Raw genomic sequence first — 18,125 nt, forward strand, 5'->3', positions numbered from 1 at the left:
ATTCATTCTGCCACATATGTAAAGAGTGTGATATATATCGTTTGGTTTTGGGAATCGGTCAACTTTCTTTGTCTTTGCATGCAGGTGTATAAAAAGGAACATCTACTTTATAATTAATTATAACCAGAGCAAAGCTTATAAAATTGTAAAAAAAAAAATTAAAAAATAAAATTTGTCTCATCCTGAAAGTCAACACTTTCTTGATTGAAAAAGAAACTTCTCATATTTTTATTTTCTTTATTACAATGCGTAGTATATTTCTCAAGATTACATGTGCTATAAAGAACCGGCCATAGAACACACAGGGGATACTTTCCCCTTAATGACCTTGACCTCAGTCAGTGACACTGCACCTATCCTTGACCTGTCCCTCCACCAATTCTTTGCCCCTGACATCCTGGCTCCGCTGCCCTGTATAATGCTGACTACAAAGTACACTAGTATATGCATATGTAAACCCATTTCTAACTTGGTTTGTATTCTACAGCTGCCACAAATGCTGCTCCCTGACCACTCCCATCTTTTACCATTATCATTGTACACTGCAAATAAAGAACAAAAATTCACAAAAAGCTTCAATGTAGAAAAAACAATTTGAGATTGAAATCATTTTTGAGTAAATCCTATATCTAAGCCTTGCTTTGGCACTGAAATTGGATATTAAATAAAAAAAAAAGAACAATGCAAACAATGCTTGCTTCTTTGAATCTTCAGAGAATAATTTGGTTTAGTATGTAAATAAGAAAAATAAAATCATCTTAGCCGTACCTTGGTAGTTGGAACTAGTTTGGCCAAGAGGTCAGCAATGTGGATGCGAAATTTGGGATGTTTTTCATACACAGATCCATCAAAGGCAATGGTGACTTCCGGAAGATTGATGTGTTGTAGAAGAACAGCTAAAGCTACAACACAATACGGGATTAAATTAATAATAAGGTTAGTCATAATTTAATCTGTGTATAAAAGCCACATAGAATTAAAATAACAGTTCTCATGAAAAAAATCTGTATGCAATTGTGTGTGTTTGTTATAATCACATCATCTAGTTTTTTGGGGGACAGAGAATGAATGTCAAACCTCAAATTCAATATCCAATTCAAATTTCAAAAATTTCACACTTTCGTAAATGGCCATGGAAAGTACAACCCTCCTAGTACCCTTCTATTATTGTCAACAACAAAATAAATTTCGCTCCTTTTGAAATACTTATAAAACTACAGGCATGGTTTAGTTTCAATTCTCTCACCAGAGGTCATGTTAGACAAACTTTGCTTACGCCTACGTCAACTGCCGATGAACTGAAATGATGGGCAAAATGTATTCAAAATCAATGTATTTACTTGTTTTATCCAAATATATGCTTATTTGTAATTCAATTTAAATCTTCAATACTTTTATTCATTTTTATTTCAAAGATACCGGGAGAACTATTTAGTGAAGGTAAATATTAAAATCTGATCACATGATCTACAGTCAAACTTTTTTATTTCAAACTAGATGGGACTGTTTAAATAGTTCGAGGTATCCGAGTATTCGAGATATCGAGGGTAAAATACTTAAAATATAAGTGGTTGCGACTTACAAATAACTTCGACATATCCAACATATTCGAGATATCAGTGTTCGAGATATTGAAGTTTAACTTTAGTTTGACAAATGTTTGAGAGTTGTGAAAAATCAAATTTTTCATGCTCCCGATTCGTTGATTTTAAACAAATCAGCTGCAATGTCATCCCCTGTGATAGTTTCAAACTTGCCCACTAAGTCTTTGCCCATTAATATACTCCCCTCAATCTGATTGTACAGAAAAAACAGATCAACAATGCCATGTGCTACACATGCTTGTTTTGATCATGTGACAAACTACTAGTATTTTTCTGGTAAAAGCAAAGCTTGTGTAGCACTACCTCTGGTGAGATAATAGTTTGGTTTTATACTAATCATATCGTCAGATTTTACTGTGCATTACAAGAGCTAGAGAAAGTGAAAGTACATGTGATATTGCTATTTCTTTATTTACCTGCTGCCACTATTTTTGCTCCTCTTTCTGACACAACGGCACAGGTTTCTCTCACAATCGCAACATCTTCTTCTGTGGCAACGTCTGCTAAATTGAGTGCCTTCAAGACAGACCAAGTGTTTTTGGATGTGTCTGTATCTCTATAAATTAAAATAAATACCGCTAAATAAATGGAACATTAAACTTTGTCTTTGGAGATTAAAATACCTGTAGTAGATATATCTTAATCTAGTCATAAATACATGAATCTTTATCACTGACTTTAAACATGTAGATGCAGCTTTTAAAATAGTTTTGAAAGAAAACAGAATTTTTTATGTACGTAAGATATTGAGGTAAATTGCATTTTTTTTCAAATGTGCTACATTTAATTCACGTACAGAAGTTGTGTATCACCCGAAATATTTTCTCATAATATGTGAAACCAAAATGCTTAAAAACTTTAAAACTATTTTCAATGCTCAAATTTTTAAACAAGAAATCAACTATTCTTGTTATTCCTTCTACGTGTCCGGTGTGAGAAAATAATTTCCAATCATCGCTCCTTTATTCATTTAGTTTGTACACCCTCAACAGATGTATTTTCTACACACTCTTAAAAGGGCTGGGTCAAGGCGCTGCCATTTTTTGGCTAAATCAACCTCTTTCAAACAGAGAGTTCTGTAGAAAGATATAGGGAAATGTTCAAAATACCAGTATTAGCTATGATTAAAACTTTAATACGTGTATTTCTAAAACTTTAACTAAAGGTAAATCCAATTACCATTCTGCACTCTTTATCTGTTATGTGACTAATTTTAAAGTTCATTGTTATATACACACTGAATCATTAAAGTTGAATGAACTACCCACACCTGCCATATTAAATTGTACTTCTTTATCAGCAGGTGTGTGTAGGAAGATCCTCATAAACCTTTGCTGAACCCAATTAATTCTCTTCATTAAAGTTTACTTTGAGAAAACAATCACACTCCTCAAGAGACTTAAATTGATAATAAGTCTACTCATGTGTAGAGCGACTTTTACCATTACCGGTAATACTGAAACTTAATATATGTACTTATATACTACAACTACTACTACTACTATGTATGTGGAAATGTCAAATTCACTGGGCCCTTTCTTATTTCAAACCAATGTATTTATAATCATAAAAGGTTTATTCATAGTGGGCTTCCTTACTCTTCTATTGAGGTCACATATGATGTGGGGAATTCCCAGCGCTTCTTCAACTCCGGACAGGGGTTTCCTTTGAACAGACACCCTTCATCTACCAGCTTCACCAGAACTAAACGCACTAATTCTCCAAGGTACATTCCTGAAAATGACTTCTCAAATCTACAAACAAACAAAAAATTGACAAAGCATCATAAGAACCTCCTAGACAAAAAGACAAGAGGCCCATGGGCCACATCGCTCACCTGAGGAACAATAGGTATGATAAAATCAGCTTAATGGAGTCATAATACAAACTATCTGGACAATGTACAATAATACATGTAGATCCTGTATAAATAAAATCCATTTTCCCCTGGATATTCTTATGTTTATAATCATTAGTCCCTTTTCTAACAAGATGATTTTATAGTCTTATCATATGTTGAGTATTGCAGTTCTCAAAATGATCCTTAACAATAGTTTATATATTAGATATAAACGTACATCAAACTATGAACCTTCTCGGGAGGCCAAAGAATTGTCCTGGGGCCAAAGTCTTAACAATTATAAAGAAACATCTGGCTGATTAGTTTCTGAGAAGATTTGTAAAGATTTACCCTATATATTCCTTTGTTAAATTTTGACCCCCCCCCCCCCCCCCATTGTGGCCCCACCCTACCCATGGGGATCATGATTTTCACAACCATGAATCTACACTACCTGAGGATGCTTTCACACACGTTTCAGCTTTCCTGGCTGATTAGTTTCTGAGAAGAAGATTTTTAAAGATTTACTCTGTTTATTCCTATCTAAAACATCGACCTCCCATTGTGGCCCAAACCTACCCCCAGGGTTATGATTTTCACAAATTTGAATCTACACTACCTGAGGATGCTTCCACACAAGTTTCAGCTTTCCTGGCTAATTAGTTTCTGAGAAGAAGATTTTTAAAGATTTACTCTATTTAATCATATGTTAAACTTCGACCCCCCATTGTGGCCCCATTCTACCCCCAGGGGTTATTATTTTCACAACTTTGAATCAACACTACCTGAGGATGCTTCCAAAGAAGTTTCAGCATTGCCGGCTGATTAGTTTCTGAGAAGAAGATTTTTAAAGATTTACTCTATATATTCCTATTTTTAACTTCGATCCCCCATTGTGGCCCCACCCTTCCCCCGGGGGTCATGATTTTCACAACTATGAATCTACACTACCTGAGGATGCTTTCACACAAGTTTCAGCTTTCCTGGCTGATTAGTTTCTGAGAAGAAGATTTTTAAAGATTTACTCTATATATTCCTATGTTAAACATCGACCTCCCATTGTGGCCCAAACCTACCCCCAGGGTTATGATTTTCACAAATTTGAATCTACACTACCTGAGGATCCTTCCACACAAGTGTCAGCTTTCCTGGCCGATTAGTTTCTGAGAAGAAGATTTTTAAAGATTTATTCTATATATTCCTATGTAAAACTTCGATCCTTCATTGTGGCCCAACCCTACCTCCGGGGATCATGATTTTCACAAATTTGTATCTACATTACCTGATGATGCTTTCACACAAGTTTCAGCTTTCCTGGCTAATTAGTTTCTGAGGAGAAGATTTTTAAAGATTTACTCTATATATTCATTTGTTAAACTTCGACCCCCCATTGTGGCCCCACCCTCAGGTGAGCTAAAAAGGTTAAGTTTACAATACAATAAGTTGTTAAAGTTGGTTTCTGGAAGAACAGACTTTGAAAATTTTCTTAATAAATATTGACAAATATTTTACTTTTTTGAGCTTTAGTTTTTAAGATCTGTGTACAAACATAGAATTGTGAGCAAATCGCTGTATCTTGCTTATAATTCGAAGCTTAACACTCAAATATGGTTAGTAAATAGAAATTGTAAACAATTAAACACAAGAAACATGCACTACATGTATAACAAATAAAGAACACAATTTATTTTTTCGAAATGAATCATATATATATACATGTATATACCTACATATTTCCGTCAGCGATATCAAACTCTATTTAAACTGAATAAACTCGAAAAAATGCCGAGCATCTCAACAAAACCTATTGCATTAATCTACATGTACCATTACGCAAAAGATAATGCCGAATTACCGATAGAATGAATTGTATTTCCGTACCCGTCCCCTACATCCGATTTTGCTTAATTTGCGCAGGTAAACAGTTAACTGTTTGATTTACCGAAGTCTCTGTTTGATTTGATACGTAAAAATCACGAAATACAGACGATAGTTTCCAGGTTACAAAGCATAATGAGAACGAAACGAAAATCAGAACAAGCTAACACCAACGTCATGTGTGAAAACTGTCAACGCATTGAAATATTTTGCCTCAATTTACTTCACAAAATCGGCACCAATATATTTTGTATGTTTCAAAATTTCCCTTCATACGCGAACTGTTGCACAACAAGCAAATTCATCATAGTCAGATCGACCCTTTTTCGTATAATGTCATGCCTGCTTTAAACAAAGAACCTCGTTTTAGAAGTATGGAATCATTTTACCGGATGCCGAACCCGAAGCTATTAAACTGATTGAAACACGCATTTCCTTTATTATTATTTTCGTAATAACTCAGATTTGAAACAAAATTTCCACTTAATTTTTGCAATTTATATTTTCCTTCCCATAAGGATAATTTATGCTAAACTATGTTGAATTTGCCTCGGTAGTTCTTGAGAAGAAGATTTTTAAAAATGCACCCCCCTTTTTCTACAGTTTCAAGGTTTTCTCCGCTTTGAATACAGATCAAACTTTTATTTCTGCAATTTATATTCGACCTCCCCTAAGGATGATTTGTGCCAAATTTGGTTGAAATTGGATAAGCGGTTTTAGAGAAGAAGTTCAAAATGTAAAAAGTTTACAGACGGACAGACGGACAGACGGACAGACGGACGGACAGACGGACGACGGACAAAATGTGATCAGAATAGCTCACTTGAGCTTTCAGCTCAGGTGAGCTAAAAAACATCAGCCTAATACAGGTATATACATGTACTACTAATGTTTTTTTTTTCACTTTAACATATTTTAACCTTTAATTAATTTTTCAAAATGTCTTATAATTGGTCTTAAAAATTGTTAAACAACTCGCTCTCTCCTAGCAAAGCAGCGTTGCATATCATGAAGCAAATGACAATCTGGCGGCCAGTAATGAAAAGGTCATGACTGTTTAAACATTAATAAATCATATTAAATGTAACTTTCAAAACCAATTATTCCACAAACAGGTGCCCCTCACTTAAATCTTAAAGTTGCATAATGATGTACATGTAGTTTCTAATAAATCTGCAACTAATGTTGATTTCATTTGGAGGATAAGTTGCCATCTTGTACATTTGAGAATAAAAATGAAACATTTCTTAAACTGAATGATATATACATTCTTTTTTTTACTACAAAACCATTGGAACTGGTAAGAGATGTCTGTCACATTCAAGTATTTTCAGTTGGCATTTATTTTCTCTATGACAATACTGTGGTTTCATCAATATTCGTTGAATACCAATTTTCGTGGATTTTGTTATTAAGTTGATCCACGAAATTAAGTGTTCATTGAAGTGCAATTTCTATTAACATTTTGTATTGATAGGGTCATTGGCCACAAATTTACGTACCCTTGAAACTGTAATTTCCACTTTATCCACGAAAATTGATACCCTTGAATATTAATAAAACCACAGTATAACGCCAATGTGCCTCCATAGACACAGGAGTTTTAAGCATAGGCTGGAATTTTCTTGTTCTAAAAATACATCCCATGCCGACTGATAAAAATAGCTAGGGTACCCTATTTTGAGACAAAGGTACTACATTAATATGCAAGATTCAATTTTTTACTTAACAAATGGTTGTAAAGAGGACAATAATGAACCCCTCTCTTATTATTTCAGTTTTTTAAATCTTCAAAATAAATCTGCAGCTGCACAGTTCTACAGCTGCTCTTATAGTGATAATAAACCATTGTTCTGTTATTATAAGTGTATTTTGCATACAAAACAACATGAAAAATCTCCTACCTGTATTTATTGCTTTTTCATCTATAGACTACAGTTTTGGGAAAAAACAAGCAAGTTCAAGAAACTTTTATTCTCAAAAGTACAAGATGGTTGCACATACCCCTTAACCAGTTGTTAACCCTTGTCTAAATAACTCTTAGAATATTGTTTTAACATTTCATTAATTTACCTGATCATATATTTCAAATATTAAGACATTGTTCTAGAAAAACCTATACTATTAAAAAGCAAGTAATGATGTGTTGAAAACTTCCTGATACTTACGTAAAAGAATTGACGTGATTGGAGTATTTGTCAACCTCTCTCTCAAAGTCATTTCTGTAGAAATCACAACAGCCATTGTCACCAAAGGCACCCCACTCTGTGTTCACGATTATCTACACAGAAATATTTTAAAGAGATTATGAATAACAACTGTTATTCTAGATGGCAATTTTTTTTTTAATACTTTCTTGAGAACATTTTGTGGTAACCAATAATATCTTAAAGTAAACCAGTACTTTACTGCTCCATATCATATACCTAGTAGTGTATCAGCCCTGATACACTTTTTGGGCTAGGTGAGACAGCAACTGGAAGCTAGGGCTGTATTGCCCTTGGGGCCATACATGTCCAAGACCAACTTTGCTGCTGATATCAAGGATATCGACCAATCATGATGTCCATATCGACAATATCGTAAGAACTTGTCGATATCAACGATATCATATATAAAATGACGATATCGACATCGATATCAACACTAATTAGTTTCAAGACTAACTATGTATAGATCATCTTGTTGACTTATTTGTTACATCTTTTTGTCCTCTAAAGTATTTATCTACATCGGTGTATATGTATAAATTAAGTCTTTAATAATACTTTTCTTGAAAACAACAAGTGCATTTGAATAAATAATGTGACATGCACAAATTTCAATAACCTCTAACAAGAAAACATTCTGTTTCTTAATTCATACCATTATACCCTATTTCAAAGAGAGATATACCAGCACATTTAGTATATACATAACCAACCAAATTCACACAAAAACGCACACAGGATCACCAGTGGGTGCTGCATGGTAATTAAAGGCAATGACTGATCAACACGTTTTTTTTAATTCTGGTTGCATACCTGTTTTGTGTCAGGATCTTTGCCTTCAAACTTGTTGTAGTTTTCAATCCTCTCCACAAAGGCAGCATTGGATCCAGTACCTAATATACACATTAAGAGTGAAATCTGAACTTCTAAAAAAATCGATCTGCTAATATTACAATATTATGAAAAAAAAATGTTAGCTGCGCATTAAATGTTAATATTAATTTAATACCAAGAATGACTCCAATACGGCATTTTTTGTCGGCATAATTCCCAGCCATCAGAGCCCCAGTGGTGTCACTGATTCTTGCCATTACATCAAGCTTTACGGGCATGTCCTGAGAGAGGGTATATCAAACAGATATATTATTAAAGTTATATTAGTCTGATGAAAAACCAAAAAATCACTGTAATCTAGTAGAATGACTGTCAGTTTCACAATTTGGAATAATTTCTATTATTCTGTACATTACACATTACATTCTCCCCACATATTGATTGTTGTCCAATTGTCTGCCGATTTAAAATAACATGTATAGTGTGTGTTTTATGTTGAAAATGAAACCAATGTACGCAAAGTATACATCTTTTTGTGAAATTATTTTCTCAATGGGTTTTTTTTTTCATTAATTTTAAAGAATGATTCTGAAACAATTAAATTAATTCAAAAAGTCATTTCTCTCACACCTTTCTCCTTGCAATGGCTTCCTCTAACATAACACAGGCGTCCTGTCCAACGCCATCAGGACACTTAAATGATTTAGTCCATGTAACCAGAATGCTGTTCTTTAAACTCTTCTGATCAGATGGGAATGAGAAAGTAAAACCTGCACATACATATCATAATAGAAAAGTAAAACATGGTGGTTATAACAAAGTGCCAGGAATGAACAATTTAATTCATTATAAGTAAATGTAGTTTTGTTAAAACAGAATTTTTTTTATACAACTTAGGAACAGGCAATGACAATTTCAATATATCTAAGGATTGAAGATATAAATTAGTTTTTATATATATATATATATATATATATATATATATATATATATATATATATATATATATATATATATATATATATATGACCTTCTACTCAGATTGATATATATGTGATTGGAAATATTGATTTAATTTCAATATGTCAAGAACTGACTGTGTTTCTATTGGGTCCAATAAAATTCTCAGTTCACATGGAAAAATTCCAGTGGAAAGTCCAAGTGCATGAGCAATTAATTTAGCCTTGCATTTGAGCTTAAATGATAATTAATGAATTAAATAATCTTAAAATCATCTATTATTTTATCTATTATTTTCTACAAAAACTTGTCTATATATTGTTTTGTGAATGTCTACTGATTCAAGTACTGGCTGCAGTGAATGGTGGGCTTATATATAGATGTACCCAACATCACAGACTCTAAAATAAATACACATGTACCAGCTAGTACAATATGGGACATCTCTCAATAAAATTACTTACCAACTGGTAGACAAGATGCTGTAATGTTTTCTTCTTTTAGAAAACTTTCTAGACTCTCAGCAATATGATCAAATATCTGTCAAAATAACATAAAAAGTTTTAATTATAAGTACATTGTAACCCTATATAGGAGTGTTTAATTTTTTATCTCCTCTTTTGCTTTCCACTAGCTGATCTGCAGATCTGAAGCTGAGCCTACAGGTTGTCAATTTGTGGCATGTCAACCTGAAATTCCCCATACAGCTTTACAGATCAGCACCTCATTTTTTTGCCCACATTTTCATTTGATAGATTTTACACTGGGCTAAGTTAATTATCATGGCGTCGCAGAGTTGTCCTGCATAACACACAATTAAGTAACTGGTTGACAGGTGTAATTCATTGAATGATCGAAGTAAAACCCTCTGACATGAAAATTCAAAGAATGATAACTCTTTTATGAAAAAAACTCATCTGTCAGTTAATTGTTGCATCAATAAGTATTCATTAAGTCCATTCTATTTTGTTGTTTCAATCGATAAGTTGTCTTGTAGGTGAAAGTTTCAATGAGTTTATTTTTTAATTAGTTGTCATAATGTTGTTGCAGCTGTGGTTGCTCAAAATTTCAATAACTTACAAGATGACAAGTTTTGCACAGATTTACTGAGGAATCATAGACATTTTCATTTGTGGGGGTCAATGTTAGCGGGGTTGCCAAAACTTTTCGTGAAGAAAGGTTTCCAAAACTTTTCTGGTTTGTAGCGATGTACATATGTAATTTCATTGGTAGCAATATTAAACAAACGCTTGTATATACATTTGTGGGGATGTAAATTTGAGGACAAGGGTTACCCATGAAAGCCATGGACATTGATCCCCCAGTGAACAGTGATGATTCCTGCACGGTAAATGTTGACAAGTAGCACAAGTGACTTACATGCTGACAAGGCCCGGAGAGGATTTTGTCATCAAGATTGTAGTACTTTGTTGTGGTGGTGGCTTCTCCGTCTTTCATCACGACCCGAACCACACGAAAGTTTGTGCCTCCAAGGTCAAGGCCAAGATATTCACCATTCTCTATGATAAAATAAAATCTAGACCAAGTTAAGTATAGCATGGTATGATAAATCCAGCAATTTTTTAAGGATTCACTTTGAGCAAATTTACTATTGTCTAATCAAGTTTTCATAGATATTATTTATAAAAAAAACTTGGGAAAGTCCATACTCTTGTACTATTTAAAATCACATACTGGGTGTTCTCCTAAAGAATCAATTCAAAAATTTATCTACTTTTTCATTATGGGGACTCTATATTCAGTAATACTTTCATGAACTCTTTTTTGTAGAATTTTCACTCGTGTATGTATATGTGGGGGGTTTTAAGGACCACAAAATGTTTGTGCGAGTGTGTATGTGTGTGTGTGTGTGTGATGTGTGTGGGGGGGGGGGGGGGGGGGGGCGGGGGAGTACAACCCCCTTTTCTATCCTATAAATCCAGTCAATCCAACTTGACCTTGAGTCCAAGTTAGATCAGTTTGTAGAAACCGGCAATAGATTGACAAGGGGACCTGGCCAGGGTTTCAATCCCATCATGTTATAATTCTTTGCTGACTCTTTTTATAACTACATTGTACATGACATAAATCTTAAAATTTTTGCATGTGTTGACAAATGACTCATGATGCAAAAAGGAACATGTGTGCATCTCTGCAGAGCATGTACATCACCTGTCAAGATTGCTAATGAAGCCCACTTGTTATGACGCTGCATAGATAACTTAATAAGAGTCCTTGGTTACATACTTTTTGAGTGGGTGCTTGTTGGAAAGACTGATATTCTTTATCAATAAAGCAAACTTAACACTAGATAATCTGACTATGCCCTTTTTAAAAAAAAAAATGCTTATCCTCCATACTGTATGCTGTATACTGTAAGATATGATAAGTACTGATGTATTTGTTTTATTCATCAAATGCTACATCACTATTATTACCATACAGGCAAGAACAAATTCAGAATCTGGCACAATATTGCACATTATAAAGTCAATTGCTAAATCATACATGTACCCAGTATTTGTTTGCTCCAACATTACATGTCATTAAGTGACCCTGTTGTTTTGGGGTTTTTTTTGACAGTACATGTACATGTAGTTTGGAATTTTTCTTGAAGATCCAATGTTTCAAAACAAATGGGCAGATTCCAAACATTGGTATAGAGGGCACAGGGTAAAAGGCAGCAATTTCGGCCATGTCTCATTCACCAGGAGTCTGCATTTGTATAACAATACTACCAAAACCCGACCGGACAGAAACATGTCAGTTTGTTGACTCATGTAACTTGCTGCCATTGTTGAGACTTGATAAGTATATATAAGTAACTTGCAATTGTTTTATTTCTCTGAAATTGCATTTTGGTGAAGCCTCAGGAAGAGCTAGGGCACACCTATTCTTTGTTATAACCTTATACAGCTATGTCATAGGGCACCTCACCTATACCCAGTTTGCCCCTCACCCTAAGGCTCAAATTCCCAGTACACTCTGCAAAAAATCTAATGCAGTACTAAAGAAGTTCCCTAATACCATCCAAAACAATGGAGTCATAATTACTGTATATCTGATTATTTTCCCATAAATACAACACATAGTAATAATGTGTGGTATTGTTCACTATCAAAAACTTTTCAAGGTGCAAAAATGATTCAACAATGCTCAATGTTTCAAATTTTGGGACATGCAGAAAAACCCACTGATATGTGTATGCTCCTTATATAATCATAATTGTTTAAAGTAAAATCTCACCCTTTCCTGTTAACAAATTCCGTACATATGTACATTCCCACAGCAGGTTAGACTTTTTCCTTTTTTCTGGGTCCAATGTATTAGCGAGATTGATCTGGTCCTCAAAGACATCCATAATTTTCTTGATAGTTGCATCATCCAAGACACAAGAATTCAATATTTCTTCTACCTAAAATGAACATATTTTGGGGATAAAATAGAGACAATATTTATATATCATATACTTAGTAGTGTATCAGCCCTGATACACGTGTTTTGGACTAGGTGAGACAGCAACCGAAAGGTAGGGCTGTATCGCCCTTGGGGCTGATATTTCTCTGTCTCAGCCCGTCGTCAGGGGGGTGTATTGCCCTCAAATTTGAAATCGATAATTTCCATATACATCTGCTTTAAATTAAGACTAGTTTGTGAAATAACGATAGAATTACGAATATATAATACAAATTATCACCTTACACGTCGGAATAGTTTTATTTATTACCGAAAATTGAAAAATAATTCAAAAATAGCGCCAAAGAGTGATGTGTATCCAAGTAAGGGGAGGTAACCCACACAACGGTTGTGTATTTAGAACAATAGCACGCTTTATTTAATATCAATCAACGTTTAAATTATGGAGGATATAGAGAAGGATGGAACGAGACTTAATCGTAGAAAACCAGAGATTAGACTGTAAAAATTAAGGGGTTAAAGTAATGGACGCGCTTACATGTATGAACGTTCTCAAACAACTTTCTAGTTTCTATAACAGTATGGATCTTTATGAATGGAATCTGACGGGAAACTTACGAAATCTACGTGAAAGAATTTGACTCATAACGAAGCTGCGTAGGAGGGAAGTTTCTCTCTCAATAATTTTGAATTCTAGAAGATAGCGCTTCATTTCAGACGACAGACTCCCTTCTACTGTATTTCAAATGACGATTGTTTGACAACAAAGTCCGACAACTCTTACAGTTTTAACACATATAAAAAGAAATAAAAACGAACAAGTTTTGTAAATCCGAAAAAAATCTATAGCTTCTTCATGATACATTATATTCATTATTTGGAATTTAGATTTAAATTAAAGTCTTTGATTTTAGATATATGATATAAACAACATCACACTTTTGTTTTGATCTCGTCCCTAGTATCAGCCCTCGGATGGTATCGGCCCGCGCTCTTCGGGCTTGGGCTGATACCAACCGCTCGGGCTGATACCAGGGCCGAGATCAAAACAAAAGTGTGATATTCTATATTTATTGGATCATAATTAAATCTGAAATCAAACGAGACATTTCACTTGCATGCACCAATCCATACCCCTCCCCCTCATTATCCACACATATCATATTAATATAGTGAAGGAAATGCAGTTATGGCAATATCAAATACTACTTGTGACTATAGCTACTAATCTATAAATCACTATAGCTATATTAATGTGAGCGGATCAATTTAAGGATCCTATTCAACATAGGACGCTTAAATTATGCCACAGTCACTTTATTTTTTAATCTTGTGATGTCAACTACATTGTATTTGTCCTTAATTTTTTTTAGATCAATTTAGATATGTTCATCGGCAACTGCACATGCCTACTGCCTTAGCCAATTTTAATCACAATCTAATTTTACTTATTAGGTTTGTTACTGCCTGACTACAGAAATATATCGGGTTGATCAATCTTATAGATGGCAAGGCAAAGCTGTGAGATTGATCAACACGATATATTTCTGTTAAGTTAGTCAGTAACAAACCTTAAAAGTGTTTTGTTTTTCCCAAGACCATCAAGTGAGACATTTATTCCCAAAAAGCAATGATCTACGCAAACCCATGCACAAGTTGCCTAACATCTCGTCCAATTTAACTCATTTAAAGTCTTCAAAATTATCAATCTAGCCTTTCAGTGTACATGTACATATATCCAGTTTAAATCAGTTTCAACTTACTATAGCTACATATGATACATTCCTTAAATCTCAGCAAGATTTGTTGAGACCGAAAATTGAAAGTTTTATTGAAGCCTCTAAAAAAAATTTCGGTCTTAATTGCTGATCAGATTATCACACTCCCAAAAAAATCGATAACACAGAGAGACGTTATTGTTGAGGTGGTTCATTAAGTAATGAAGGCAGTGGGCAACACCGGATTGCAATGCTTGCTGCCTTCATAACCACATAAACCTTTAATGTTAATTGGGCACTGGTCGCTATAGGTAATTTTAGCTATAATGGTCTACCGTACTGTTTTCGTGCGTTCCTTTTCGACAAGAATTACCTTCTTTCGTGTGGCTTCGTCCTTAATGTTGCGGACTGCGCTTCGACTACCAGCGGGTTCCATAGTGTGTCAACCTGCAAAAATGCAAAATTTAATAGTGTCACATCCTCATATAGGTCAACAGGTCAAGGATCGTGTGTCCATTCGTGGCCAAAGGAAGCCCACCGGTCACACTTGAAGCTTGCGCTTGGACACAGGACCGTTGACACAATTTTTTCTTTTTAAGTACGATCTATATTCAATGCACATACAAATCTTAGTGCTGCAAAAATCTGAAGGAGGCCTACTTCCACACAAAACGTCGTTGTGCACCATTGATCAATATAAAGTACGGTGCGGCGTTTGGGCGATTAAAGTTACGTTATTTATAAAAAATACGGAAGCCAGTATATACCTATGGCCAAGAGTAACATACTATACTGCATACCTAATATACATGTATCAAATTAAAGAATATAATACATAATATATATTTTTAACATAAAAAATCCAATTTAAGCACCAGTGGCTATACAGTCATGTATTATAGATTATAGAATTCATTTTAAATTAGAAACAGCCAGACTGAAATCTACACGCCCCTTTTATTGATTGGTCGAAATCTACAGCAGTTGAAACTTGCAAGAAACTGACAGGACTGAAATTGACACACCCTGTTTATCGATTGGTCGAATCCTACGGCGACCAGTCACCTAAGAAAAATCACGGACTGCACGCAATACTACGCGGGTTATGTATTTATTTTCTGCAATGTCGCCACATTCATACCTTGTATGAATCACCAAAGAAAGCATTTCATTGTTTAAATAAATGAAATATGGACAGAGCTATACACAGTTACGCATACATATTTTAAAACTCTCTTGGTAAATTTTACAAGAGACGTTGCCTTTTAAAATTTGTATTCCTGTGTCAAATATTGGTTTTCAATCATATTTTAAACTACATATATTTCAAATTTGTATGTAGTTTGATATATTTCTGTATGGATGTTTAATATAAATATACATATGTACTGATTATAGAAACATATACATACTAATTCATACTGTTCATGTTCGTCCTAACTCTTTCAATCATTCAACTCTTTAAACTCCCTCATGTATATGTCTATTGAATATTTAATGTACAATCTTCATGTTGCCCCTTGAGGGTCCTTAATTGGTCAATAAAGAAATTGAAATTGAGTTGAAATTGGTAGCATACACAAGCCTAGATAAAGACTCGTGCACCTGTGATTCCATTTTTAAAAATCAAATCTGAAAAGTTTTCCCCAGTAAGTTAAACGTATAGAATTTTCATAGTTTATCGCTTGTTTACATATTTTGGTTAAATGTTATCGATCGTGTCTTAGGTCTTACCCCAGCAGCAGTTGAATGACGAAGATACCATATATATGTTTTGAATTCTTTGAATTACAAAACTTTGATGTAACATATATTATGTATACCAAACGGTGCTCAAAACAAATATATATATATTTAGAAACAAATCACAGAATCTATCAAAGCAATCTAATTAAAATTAGATGTTAGACCCACTCGTTTATGTGTAGCCAGTAAGCGAGCGGATCTAACATTTAATTTCAATTAGATTGAAATCATAGAAACAGTTTAAAATCCTGTGCGACAGGGCAGGTTTTCTCTTTCTAGTCACGCAATATATGAAACCTGATCTTATTTCCGTAATCTAATACCATATGTTTAGTGTATTGTTTTTTATTTGTTTAATTCTTCATTCTCATTGTTTTGAATCTGATGAATTTCCCGCATATAGAAACAGGGAAGATTTATTTTCGATTGTTACTTGTGTTTAATTAAATCCCGGGTCAGCGAATGTAGGACACGCATGCACGTGGTGTATTAACTAGTGCATGGTGCTTTGTATAAGCTATTTGTTTTTACGACACATTTTTAAACTGATAAAAGATAGGCTACTCTATTTTTATGTGTCAGACGAGATCGCGCGATTTTTATTATCAAAGAAACGAAAAAGGTCGATGAAATATTACGCAAGCTACAAAACTTAAGCAAGAAAAATTTTCTGTCAGCTGCCGATTATTTTACGTATGTATTCTAAATTTTAAAAAAACCAAAACCCTAACAATAGAATGGAGGTGTCCGTGCCTAAAGTTTCTGTTAAATTGTCGTGGTTTGTTTATTAAAGGGACTTGGGCACGATTTTATATCAAAATTTTATTTCCAATTTTTTGTGTATAAAATGGTTAACTTGGGCATTTTGAAAGATTGACTAAAATTTGAATGTTAGATGTCAAGTTGTAAGAGGGATACAGAGGTAAGAATCAATCTTATGTAAACAAAGCTGGAGTCTTACATTTGTTTAAAAATAATGTAAAGTGCAGAACTATATACAATTTCTTTGACAAAATGACTTGTGGCAGACAAGGTTAACTGATTAAATGTGTTCTTAAATAATATTATCAACAGAAGAAAGCAACATTTGATTGAAACTAAAACCAATAAAACGCATTTGCAAACAATAACAAGGCTCGAGCTTTGTTTACAAAGCAAAGAATTTCAATATCTGCATCTTGCTTATAACTCAATATTTGATTTTTTTTCAAAGCATTAAATATACCTATATTTACCATTCTAAACATTAAAAATAGAAAAATAAAATTTGAAATTTTGAGCTCAAATCGTGTCCAAGTCCATTTGATTGTTTCTCTTTTTTTGAGGGGGTGTTCTTTTTGTGCACCTTTGATAAAATAATCTTTAATGCAATCAAACGCAAATATATATATATATATATATATAGAGAGAGAGAGAGAGAGAGAGAGAGAGAGAGAGAGAGAGAGAGAGAGAGAGAGAGAGAGAGAGATTTGCGAGCATTCCTTGCACGTAGCAGGTTCACAATTTTAAAATACAGTTGAATTTCGATATCTCAAACACTGATATCTCGAGTACAATGGATATGTCGAAGTAATTTGTAAGTCCCAACCACTCATTTTAAAAAACTTTTTTACCCTCAATATTTCGAATACTCCGATATCTCGAGGTTTTTAAACAGTCCCATCTAGTTCGAGATAACAAAGTTTGACTGTAGTTGACAATTAACAAGTTGATTAAAAAGTTGATGAGGTACGTGGAGTACAATTACGATTTACATTCAGGATCATACATGTAAGAAGCCACTCTGAAAAAAGCGGTAAAAAGGTGCTGGAGCTCGGCGACGCACCTGTTGAAAAACAAGTTAATTGTGTCTTATATAAACTATACATCGCAGCAATTTAGACACAGGTACGTTCATGCAAGGATTTAGAGGGACCAT

General features: G+C 33.9%; 1 protein-coding gene across 2 annotated transcripts; it reads right to left on the reverse strand.

The window, feature by feature from the left end:
* Positions 1-223: 223 nt before the first annotated feature.
* LOC105317783 (hexokinase type 2) lies at positions 224-15,185 on the reverse strand. 2 transcript variants are annotated; one of them, XM_011414513.4, is made up of 13 exons: positions 15,086-15,185; positions 14,835-14,908; positions 12,573-12,741; positions 10,707-10,846; positions 9,791-9,866; positions 8,997-9,136; positions 8,542-8,647; positions 8,346-8,425; positions 7,491-7,603; positions 3,203-3,358; positions 2,021-2,160; positions 769-902; positions 224-542 (listed from the first exon to the last, which is right to left on the reverse strand). In XM_011414513.4, exons 2-13 carry the CDS (start codon positions 14,895-14,897, stop codon positions 465-467), a joined length of 1,395 nt encoding a protein of 464 aa, XP_011412815.3. In that variant the 5' UTR covers positions 14,898-14,908; positions 15,086-15,185; the 3' UTR covers positions 224-464. The 2 variants fall into 2 exon arrangements, with proteins under 2 accessions (XP_011412815.3, XP_034328859.2); XM_034472968.2 differs by having other exon boundaries at positions 15,122-15,140.
* Between the last annotated feature and the right edge of the window lie 2,940 nt (positions 15,186-18,125).

This window comes from Magallana gigas, chromosome 8 (genome assembly GCF_963853765.1).
Source record: "Magallana gigas chromosome 8, xbMagGiga1.1, whole genome shotgun sequence".
NCBI classification, from domain to species: domain Eukaryota; kingdom Metazoa; phylum Mollusca; class Bivalvia; order Ostreida; family Ostreidae; genus Magallana; species Magallana gigas.

Bases quoted from the DNA above. Each gene is read 5' to 3' on its own strand.
- LOC105317783 (XM_011414513.4), bottom strand. From the start codon at position 14,897: ATGGAACCCGCTGGTAGTCGAAGCGCAGTCCGCAACATTAAGGACGAA. The intron at 12,742-14,834 runs GTAATTCTTGTC...TGTTCATTTTAG, and splicing joins ACGAAGCCACACGAAAGAAG to GTAGAAGAAATATTGAATTC. The intron at 9,867-10,706 runs GTAAGTCACTTG...TTATTTTGACAG, and splicing joins TCTCCGGGCCTTGTCAGCAT to ATATTTGATCATATTGCTGA.